The sequence below is a fragment of the Bufo gargarizans genome, chromosome 8 (genome assembly GCF_014858855.1).
Source record: "Bufo gargarizans isolate SCDJY-AF-19 chromosome 8, ASM1485885v1, whole genome shotgun sequence".
In the NCBI taxonomy this organism is placed as follows: Eukaryota; Metazoa; Chordata; class Amphibia; order Anura; family Bufonidae; genus Bufo; species Bufo gargarizans.
In genome coordinates, this window is record NC_058087.1 from 58,948,469 (window position 1) to 58,960,379 (window position 11,911).

General features: G+C 43.9%; 1 protein-coding gene across 1 annotated transcript in view; it reads right to left on the minus strand.

Annotated features, from left to right (window-relative positions):
• The window catches only part of LOC122945175 (nuclear factor of activated T-cells, cytoplasmic 1-like), a 108,418-nt gene extending 106,510 nt beyond the window's left edge, over nt 1-1,908 (minus strand). Inside the window, exon 1 of the mRNA XM_044304105.1 lies at nt 1,530-1,908. Coding sequence (XP_044160040.1) covers nt 1,530-1,659 — 130 coding nt within the window. The 5' untranslated portion in view covers nt 1,660-1,908. The remainder of the gene's footprint in view (nt 1-1,529) is intronic.
• Between the last annotated feature and the right edge of the window lie 10,003 nt (nt 1,909-11,911).

The following is an 11,911-nucleotide window of genomic DNA, read 5'->3' on the forward strand; positions in this document are numbered from 1 at the left end:
CTACTAGTACTGAGACCTTCTACCTGTCCGGTGTCCCTCACTACGAGTACTGAGACCTTCTACCTGTCAGCTGTCCCTTACTACAAGTACTGAGACCCTCTACCTGTCAGCTGTCCCTCACTACTGGTACTGAGAACTTCTACCTGTCCGGTGTCCCTCACTACAAGTACTGAGGCATTCTACCTATCCGTTGTCCCTCACTACAAGTACTGAGGCATTCTACCTGTCCGGTGTCCCTCACTACAAGTACTGAGGCATTCTACCTGTCAAGTGTTCATTACTGGTACTGAGACCTTGTACCTGTCAGGTGTCCATCACTACTGGTACTATTACATTCTACCTGTCAGGTGTCCTTCACTACTGGTACCTTCTCTCATTACTGATTCCTTACACCTGAAGGTTTCCTCACTACTGGTACCTACTATCTTTCAGGTGTCCCTCACTAATAATGCCTACCTGACCAATGTGCTAACATCTCATTCATCATTATTAATACTCTTGTGCCAACCATAGCGACATCTCACTGAATAATACTCCAGCCCAGCAATTTCTAGACAAGGTAACAAGTTAACAACCTTGTCCATACAGTGGGCTGTATCTGGGAAACAGCAGTGCTCCTGACCTCTACACCACCAGGAGCAGCCAGTGACTTGGGCAGAAGGCAGTGGTGACACTGTCAGGCATGTACATTTCACAATTGTATACACAGTCACAGGAGTCTTCAGAGTCCAGCTATCACCGATGGTCCACACACCTCCATCAGTGGTGGATACATGCTTCTAAACCTCCTACACAAAGTAGTGGTGGAACATCTCCAGTGTGTGCCTTACACAGGGCATACCCCATACCTGTAACATCTCCCCCAAAATCCAGTTCACTAATCATATACTGTATTCATGATGAATGCTAATGGCAGTACTATAATACAATGTGCACATCCACACACCAAGAAGAGTCCTACACTAATAAAGGACACATACAGCAGTTCTGCCACAGAGGGATAATACCGAGTCACTGAGGAGTCAATGTAAATGCATAGCATGGCACTGGCATACTGCTCCCATCCTATAGTGGGAATTACTATATGGTGGTATATATATAAAAGTAATAGTATCATACCAACCATGACAAGCAGGCTACCAGCTGAATACATACTACTGCCATCCCTACACCTACAAGCCACTCACCCATAGTAATGGTAAACGTATACCTACCTACCTACCAGTACTACATACAGTTATCAACCACTCACTCATAGCAATGGTAAACGTATACTTACCTGCACTTCTACCTACCTACACTTATATCCATCAGTGCTACATACAGTTGTCAACCACTCACCCATTGCAATGGCAAATGTATACCTACCTATACTAGTACCTACCAGTGCAACATACACACAGTTATCAGTGATGCTAGTAATAGTACACTGCTACTAGCTCTGGTATCCCCACATCCTCCCCCTGCCACCCTGCGGTCCCCACCCCCGGGCACCCTGTGGGCACGTGCTGCTGGTGCTCACACTGTACCTTCCTCCGCCGACTTCATGATGAATGGGAAGAAGGGCTGGAACTCCACAGTGTCTCTGGCGCGGGCTGGCAGCAGCGGACCGAGGGGAAGACTGCAAGGAGCGGCAGCTGCTACACTAGTGCGTGGCATCCACTTGGTGGTCGGAGCTGCTGGCGGTGCCCTGGTATCCTCCAAGCTGAAGGGTAGGAGCCGTGCGGAGTCCTGCAGACAGGTGACAGCTCTGGCATTGGCACGTGTGGCAGTGTGGGTGAGGGAGGGAGTGAGTGCCCGGTGTTGGTGTTAAGCTGGGAGTTAAGTAAAGTCTCCAAGTCTCTCTCTGACGCAGAGCTGAGTCTGTCTGCTGGCTTTTTAAAGCTGGAAAACACCCCCTACACAGCACCTTCCTCTGTCCCTCCTTCCTCTGCCGCCCCTCCCCCAGCCCAGAAGGCTCTGGTGACGTCCTAGTCCGCACTCTGAGGGCTGGGAGAGGGGATCTGCTTCCCCGGCTCCTGCTCATTCATGAGATGACTACAAGGGGTTTCCCTAGCCCCTAATAAGACACTTATCTAAACTTGGTGACCTGGACTGACAAGAGAACAAATACTGACAAAACCTAAAGTATTTGCAGGGAAAGATCAGAAATGACTTGGGGTCCTACTGATGATCTGACAGATTATGGGGGGGGGGGGGGGCGAGCGAATTCCTGATAATTGGCGTGTGTGAGTGGTGCCGCAATCAGCGGATGAACGAAGGTCATCGTGTCCTTCTGGTGGCAGTGAAAATCATCATTGGTGAACTCTGCTGCCCAGAAACATTGCATTTCTATGGGGACGAGTGATTGCGATAGTGATCCCCATACGGCGGAGGTGATTGCGATAGTGATCCCCGTACGGCGGAGAGGTGATTGCCGCATGTAAGGGCCGCTCTCATCTCCACTCATTGGGAATGTCTGCTCCCTTCCCGGTCATCAGTCCCTGTAAAAGGACCCTAATTCACTGATATCATTATGATCATCGTATATCAACAGCTCAGTGAGATATTGGGGCAGATTTACTAAACCTATAGATGAGATAAATCAAAAAAGTTTATAGAAATAGGACTCTTAAAATGCAATACTTTATTTCTAATTAGATAAAAACATCTCCCAAGCCTAATATAACGGCTAACTGTGATCTACACAAATAACAGATAAAGAAAAATAACACACAACCACTATCGTAGGGATCAATAGATTATTAAAGGTAAAAGAACACGGCGGAGTGACCGGCTTACCAGGGAAGGGAGATTTATCCCTAACAAAAGCCCTGGTCTATCCTCAGCCCGGGGACAACTCCTGATGGTGGGGTTCCCCGTACCTGTCCTAGTAACCCTAAGAAAGTCCTATGTGGTGGACCTATTTACCGGTTCACCCCGACGCGTTTCCCTGAGATGGGTTTATCAGGAGGTATGTACGGGTAAAGAACGGTCCACAAACCATAGATACATTAAATGATATACACAGATACAAAAGTATTCCCATTAGGCGTATTAGGACAAAGGAAGAGGATACATCCTACCAGGTCACAGTGGTCAACTGGTAGGAGATGCTACCTACATGGAGGATTCACCTGTCAGTGCTGACGCCCAGGAGGTGCCAAAGATGCAGCAACCATAGATGAGGTAAACTTGAAGGGGTTGGCCACCTTTTGGGGAGTTTCTGGCAAACTCCCCCTCCTGGGCAGACCTGGAAAGGGAAGCATACTTACCTGTTGCCCACTGCTGGGCCCAGGCTCCTTCACTCTCCAGTCTCAGCTGTCTCACTCCAGTCCCCCGCTGTCATCATTTGTTTTGACGCCGCTGCAGCCAGTCGTTGACAGGAACGGTGACCGGTACGGCCACATGATGCAGTTTTGGAAGCCAAAACCCAGAGTGAATTCAAAAAAGAGGAGAAGTCGTATCTGTCCTGTATACTTTATTTCCTTTTATCATCCTTTCCTGATTTTGGCTTCCAAAACTGCATCAGGAAACCTGACTGTGTGGACGTACCCTTATGCAGCTGAACAGTAATAGAAGGGCACACATCCAGTCGGGAAGAGCCCGTAGCCTGTGTGAGTCCAGCAGGGACGGTGGCATCGGCGGAGTGAGGGACGGGTAAGTACTAACTAAATGATCTACCTACCAAAGGACAATATAAAGGACTGATTTACTAAAATACATGAAGAACCCCATTAAATACAGACTACACACCACTCACAAGAAGTCCATTATAAAAGGTAAGGACAACATTTCGCATGTAAGCATTAGAAGTGTTTCTTTTCTTTCTGAATAAGCATCACTCATTAGATAACACTTCCCTGCATGTAAATGGGTCATAACCTCCACTGTAGCACATTTCCTAATTTCTGATTCCTGCAGCATCTAAGCTGGTGCTTTCATATTAAAGGGGTAATTCCATCTGGGACATTAATGGCATGTCACTAGGATGTCTGGGACCCATTCCAATCTCTAGAAAGGGGTTCCCCGAACTGAAGTAGAGCACACAGCGCATGCGCAGATTGCTCTCCATTCACTGCTGTGGGGCTTCCAAAAATAGCCGAACCTGCCACCTATCTGACATTGATGGCGTACCCTAGCGATATGCCATCAATGTCCCAAATAGGAATACCCCTTTAAATTCCATGGCGGCGTAGACTACTGGTGCAATATTTCTTCGCTACAGAGTTGGCAGCGGGTAGCTGTGTGATGTTCTCATGGGGTAATCCTCCCGACACAATTGATACTATCAAGTGTACCACTAGCGAGCCACACTTAATGGAAAAAATATATTTTAATATATAAATAAACCCTGCATGCTAAAGTCATTATGTAAGTCATAGGCTTCCCCTGCTGTGGAAATTTGGAAAAGAAGAGCAATTGGCAGGCGACGGAAAGGAAAATCCCATTCTGCTAAATGACTTACAGATTTAGTGGATTCTGTTTCAGACGCTGAGGATTGTTATTATTGTGCGCACACTGTACATAGCTGACTTGTGACTCCCGCCATATTAATCAGTGTCATTCTCACAATGTGAAGCGCTGGAGAACCAGGCTGTCTAAAAGATGGACAGGTTAACTGGAGTGTTGGTGGAGATCTCGTCTTCAGTCCGTGTGTGTCCAGCATGAAAGGGTTATTGAGGTTTGATAGCCGCACTAGTAGTACCTGAAATCCCAGACACACCAAGGCGTCTGCCTGTGGTTGTGCACTTTATGAACTTGTCAGGAAGCTCTGCTTCACAGGTTTTTTTTCCACTTTGCTAAGTTTTTGTATGGAATCATATCCCACAGTTTTAACATACTGTTTCCTGCCACTGTAGTTCAAGATCCAGTGGGAGTAGTAGTAGTAGGCATTTAGTGGTTTCATGTAGGCACATTTGTGTTCCTCACCTAAACCATTAGTATACGTCTATCACAAATCACGTTTCGTGGCTCCATTCAAGTCAATGGGTCCGCAAAAAACCCGGAACACATTCGGAAATGCATCCGTATGTCTTCCATATACGTTCCGTTTTTGTGGAACCATCTATTGAAAATGTTATGCCCAGCCCAATTTTTTCTATGTAATTATGCCATACTGAAAAACTGAACGGAGATGGAAACACAACAGAACTCAAAAACGGAACAACGGATCCGTGAAAAACGGACCACAAAAAACAATAAAAGCCATACGTTTGTGTAAACTAGGCCTTAGTGAATTTGGTGCTTTTGGAACTGGCTGAGCGGCCAAAAATGAAACCTAATCCTGCTATGAGAGAACAAAGATCTGTACCAAAAATGCACCATTTTCTGGGTTTATACTTAAAGAGAACCTTTCACCACACCTGACATGTCAGTTTTAGTAGCTACGTGCATTCCACATGAATAACCCCATAGAATATCATTGTTCTTAAAACAATCATATGTTGGCCGTTAAAAAAAAAAAACACAGCCATTTTTCACGTTTGAATGTAGCCTTACTAGCGGTTTGCAATGATGTTTCCAACTGAGTGGGTGTCCCTGCACAGTCTGACATTATCCATTCAGTGATGCCAGTGTCAGACTTTAGGAGAAGGTAACACAGTAGAAGATTCTGCTGAGGAGACTCACGGGACTGTTAAGTAGGCAGTACATACAGGATACAGCTTGTAAAAGTGTTGCATGGCCTGTGTTGGCAGTTTTTAGCTTTATTATATACAGTTATGCAATGTAAATGCCTACATTATGTGGCGTGGAAGCGGACACAGTTATGTTTGGGCATTGTATAACATTCTCATGTTCACATTTTATGTGAATTGTGTTTTGTATTTTATGTGTTTTTTTTTTATATTGTAACTGTATTTTGTGAGTGTGGCGAATATTTTCAAAACAGTGTAAAAATTTTACCGTGGTTCTGTCAGGCTGTAAATTGGAGACCTAAATGAATATATAGGCTTTTTATGGGGCTGAAATGATTACTTACTGGTGTGCTAGTTTTTGCTGGTGAGCTCCCTCTAGGTAAAAAGTGCATGTGACAAAATTACAGGTTGAATGACATCATAGTGGGCAATGTAAGTGGCAATGCCCGGGGTCTCCTCTATGAGACCCTAAAATAAGTGGTGGCATCACAGGTGGGAACATGGCATCACAAGGGGTGAAGTCTAGAAACTGATATTTGGAGCTGCCATAGTGGCTACACCTTGAAGCCCGTTCTTGAGTAGTGGTGTGTCCCTAAGGCTCTATGACACTGCAGCTTGATGTCACAGTGGCTGATGTCACTGTCCATGTGACTTTGCCTGACATGTCTAAAGGGATGGTAATGTCACAGTTGATGATCATACAGGTGGGTACATGAAAGGTGGTAGATGCCTTCCTATAAAGTTATTGTCAGAAGCTGGAGCTGTCAGAGCATGCTATCTACGCCAGCTTACAGGAGCCCTCACCTTTGGATCTTCTCTAAGGCTCCACCTATGCTGCCGTGAGATATCACAGAGGCTGATGTGTTTCCTTGTTGAAGTCACTGGTGAGCCGTTTGGGTGAGGGTAACATCGCAGGTCGGGAGTGGTGAACAGTGTAAGCACAAGGGGTGCTGGTACTATAAATTAAGTGTCAGGACCTGCCGCTGCCAGACACTTGACGGGGACACCAATGTACAAAGGCAGTCTGCAAGGGCGTCAAACCTTACAGAAAGAATCTTTTTGACTCTGAGGGGTATTTGCGACTCCCCACTCTAGAATGGTGGAAGGAATCAGATGGACCCAGTGTTAGCTTAAACAAGGTGAACTTTATTTGATTCATGTGGGGCAACAAGCTTAATGGGGTTCTCTGGGATTTACATATCGATGACCTATCCTCAGGATAGTTCATGAATGTGAGATCGGCGGGTCTGAGGAAGCCATGGCGCTCACCATGCCTCTGGTGAGCACCGTGGTCTCCCTACACCTTACCAAGCACAGTGCGGTCCATTTGATGGCAAAAGTGCTTGGTATCACAGGTGAACCCCATTTATTTGAATGGGGCAAAGCTGCGTCTTGGCCATGTGACTGATGAACCTGACGTCACATAGCCTAAAAAGAGGCCTAAGCACTCACGGAGCACTGAGGGCTGTTCATACAGGGGGTCGGGGGTCCCAGGAGTCAGACACCCACTGGTCTGATATTGATGACCTGAGGATAGCCCATCAATATGTTAATCCTAGAAAACCCCTTTAATGGTTACAACAGTCTTTTGACAGGCAACAGGCTTAGGCTACTTTCACACTCGCGTTTGGTGCGGATGCGTCATGCATCTGCACAGACGGATCCATTCAGATAATACAACCGCATGCATCCGTTCAGAAAGGATCCGTTTGTATTATCTTTAACATAGCCAAAACTGATCCGTCTTCAACACCATTGAAAGTCAATGAAGGACGGATCCTTTTTCTATTGTACCAGAGTGTGTCATAGAAAACGGATCCGTCCCCATTGTTTTACACTGTGTGCCAGGACGGATCCTTTTTCTATTGTACCAGAGTGTGTCATAGAAAACGGATCTGTCCCCATTGACTTACACTGTGTGCCAGGACGGATCCATTTGGCTCAGTTTCGTGAGAGGGACACCAAAACGCTGCAAGCAGAATGGAGACGGAACTGAGGCAAACCGATGCATTCTGAGCGGATCCTTTTCCATTCAGAATGCATTAGGGCAAAACTGATCCGTTTTGGACCGCTTGTGAGAGCCCTGAATGGATTTCACAAACGGAAAGCCAAAACGCCAGTGTGAAAGTAGCCTTAGGCCTCTTTCACACGAGCGTGTCCGGATAAGGTCCGGATGCGTTGCGGCAAACCCGCGCGAGTAGGTACCCAATTGCAGTCAGTTTTGACTGCAATTGCGTTCCGTTGTTCAGTTTTTATTGCGCGGGTGCAATGCGTTTTGCACGCGCGTGATAAAAAACTGAATGTGGTACCCAGACCCGAACTTCTTCACAGAAGTTCAGGTTTGGGTCCAAGGTTGTGTAGATTGTATTGTTTTCCCTTATAACATGGTTATAACAGGGGTATTCCTCTCCAAGCAACCGTGTGTGAAAATCGCACCGCATCCGCACTTGCTTGCGGATGGTTGCGATTTTCACGCAGCCCAATTCACTTCTATGGGGCCTGCGTTGCGTGAAAAACGCACAAAATAGAGCTTGCTGCGATTTTCACGCAATGCACAAGTGATGCGTGAAAATCACCGCTCATGTGCACGGCCCCATAGAAATGAATGGGTCCGGATTCAGTGCGGGTGCAATGCGTTCAACTCACGCATTGCACCCGCGCGGAAAACTCGCCCGTGTGAAAGGAGCCTTACTGGTTATAGTCTCTCAAAGATGGCACAGGCTTAGTTAGAGGCAACAGGTTAATTAGGTACATTGTTTCTTTAAGTGGCAACACTCAAATATAACACAATAGGGATCATTTATTAAGGGACTTCCGACTATTTTGAAAAAAAACTGTATTTTAGTTGCATGGCGTGTTCGGCAGTTGCACGGAGCAGGGGCATGCTGGACTCTGGCCCCGGCCAATTTACTAACATTTACTCCTGGAAAATACTTTTTTGCCAGGCATATGGACTGCCATAGATACACCTCGTCATAAATTAGACTAATCTTACGACAGCGCAAGGGGAATATTAAGACCGACGTAAAAAGACAATATTAGTAAATGTGCCCCAGTATCTTTAAGAGGAAACAACTCACTCTCCTTCTGGCTTGAGTTGCACCTACAGTGCTGCCCATAATTATTTATAGCCCTGGCAAATTTTGACTTAAAGTTCCTTTTATTCAACCAGCAAGGATTTTTTGACAGGAAATGACAGGTGTCTCCCAAAAGATAAGAAGACGATGTACAAGAGGCATTATTTGAGCAAAAAGTGTCCAGTCCAAAATTATTTATACCCTTCTCAGATAAGAATTGAGCAATAATGATATAGGAGATCACAGAAAAGGAGCCCGTCAGGTGAGCTGTCTGACTGAACAGAGAGGAAATTCAGATCCTGCTATTAGATAAACTCGAGGATGCACAAAGACAGTGGTTCAAAATTTTTAATAGAGCCCAATTAAAAAAAATATTTTTAGCGCAAAATGAGTAAAATGCAATAATTTTTAAAAATTGCCTCCCGAAGGTGTACATAGCCTTTAACCTCTTCAGGACATAGGGCGTACAGGTATGCCCTTATGTCCTAGTACTTAAGGACACAGGGCATACATGTACACCCTGTGTATTTCTGATCACTGCCGCGCAGCGGGCGGTGATCGGAAGCCAGTGCCTGCTCAAATCATTGAGCAGGCACTTCGGCTAAATGCCCAGGGGGGGGGGGGGGGGGGGGTCCCGTGACCCCCCATGTCTGCGATCGCCGCAAACCGCAGGTCAATTCAGACCTGCGGTTTGCGGCTTTTATCTATTGCGGTGGTGGCGTGTGGCGGTGCCATCGGGTCCACATGCGGCTGTGGGGGGGACCCAATGGCATGGAAGGCAGCACGATGTCTAAGGAAGGCATCACGCTGCCTTCCGGTGACAGAAGTATTGGAATGCATTGCAAAGGATTAGACCCCCAAAAGTTCAAGTCCCAAAGTGGTACAAAAAATAAAGTGAAAAAAAAGTTGAGAAAATAAAGTTTTCCCCCAAAAAAATAAAAGTTTCAAGTAAAAATAAACAAAAACGTCATTTTCCCCAAATAAAGTTAAAAAAAAATTGGTAAAAAATAGGGGGAGGGGGAAGTATATATATTAGGTATCGCCGCGTTCGTATCCCAAAAAAAAAAAAATATGGCTCAGAATATGCAGACACTAAAACATCTTTTTTATTTTTTTCAAAAATGATATTATTGTGTAAAACTTACATAAATAAAAAAAGTATACATATTAGGTATCGCCGTGTCCGTATCAACCGGCTCTATAAAAATATCACATGACCTAACCCCTCAGATGAATACCGTAAAAATTTAAAATAAAAACTGTGCTAAATAAACTATTTTTTGTCACCTTACATCACAAAAAGTGTAATAGCAAGCGATCAAAAAGTCATATGCACCCCAAAATAATGCCAATCAAACCATCATCTCATCCCGCAAAAAATTAGACTCTACCTAAGATAATCGCCCAAAAACTGAAAAAACTATGGCTCTCAGACTATGGAGACACTAAAACATGATTTTGTTTTTGTTTCAAAAATGATATTATTGTGTAAAACTTACATAAATAAAAAAGTATACATATTAGGTATCGCCGCGTCCGTATCGACCGGCTCTATAAATATATCACATGACCTAACCCCTCAGATGAACACCGTAAAAAATTTAAAATAAAAACTGTGCTAAATAACCATTTTTTGTCACCTTACATCACAAAAAGTGTAATAGCAAGCGATCAAAAAGTCACACGCACCCCAAAATAGTGCCAATAAAACCGTCATCTCATCCCGCAAAAATCATACCCTACCCAAGGTAATCGCCCAAAAACTGAAAAAATTATGGCTCTCAGACTATGGAAACACTAAAACATGATTTTTTTTTGCTTCAAAAAAGAAATCATTGTGTAAAACTTACATAAATAAAAATAAAGTATACATATTAGGTATCGCCGCGTCCGTGACAACCTGGTCTATAAAAATACCACATGATCTAACCTGTCAGATGAATGTTGTAAATAACAAAAAATAAAAACGGTGCCAAAACAGCTATTTCTTGTTATCTTGCCTCACAAAAAGTGTAATATAGAGCAACCAAAAATCATTGTACCCTAAACTAGTACCAAAAAACTTCCACCCTATCCCGTAGTTTCTAAAATGGGGTCACTTTTTTGGGGTTTCTACTCTAGGGGTGCATCAGGGGGGCTTCAAATGGGACATGGTGTAAAAAAAACAGTCCAGCAAAACCTGCCTTCCAGAAACCATATGGCATTGCTTTGCTTCTGCCCCTGCCGTGTGCCCGTACAGCGGTTTACCACCACATATGGGGTGTTTCTGTAAACTACAGAATCAGGGCCATAAATATTAACTTTTGTTTGGCTGTTAACCCTTGCTTTGTAACTGGAAAAAAATTATTCAAATGGAAAATCTGCCCAAAAAGTGAAATTTTCTAATTGTATCTCTATTTTCCATTAATTCTTGTGGAACACCTAAAGGGTTAATGATGCTTGTAAAATCAGTTTTTAATACCTTGAGGGGTGTAGTTTCTTATATGGGGTCACTTTTATGGAGTTTCTACTCTAGGGGTGCATCAGGGGGGCTTCAAATGGGACATGGTGTAAAAAAAAACTGTCCAGCAAAACCTGCCTTCCAGAAACCGTATGGCATTGCTTTCCTTCTGCGCCCTGCCGTGTGCCCGTACAGCGGTTTACCACCACATATGGCGTGTTTTTGTAAACTCCTGAATCAGGGCCATAAATATTGAGTCTAGTTTGGCTGTTAACCCTTGCTTTGTAACTGAAAAACAATTATTAAAATGGAAAATCTGCCAAAAAAGTGAAATTTTGAAATGATATCTCTATTTTCCATTAATTCTTGTGGAACACCTAAAGGGTTAACAAAGTTTGTAAAATCAGTTTTGAATACCTTGAGGAGTGTAGTTTCTAGAATGGGGTAATTTTTGGGTGGTTTCTATTATATAAGCCTCACAAAGTGACTTCAGACCTGAACTGGTCCCTAAAAATTGGGTTTTTGAAAATTTCTGAAAAATTTAAAGATTTGCTTCCAAACTTCTAAGCCTTGTAACATCCCCAAAATATAAAATATCATTCCCAAAATGATGCAAACATGAAGTAGACATATGGGGAATGTAAAGTAATAACTATGTTTGGAGGTATTACTATGTATTATAGAAGTAGAGAAATTGAAACTTGGAAATTAGCAATTTTTTTCAAATTTTTGGTAAAATTGGTATTTTTTTATAAATAAAAATGAATTTATTTAAC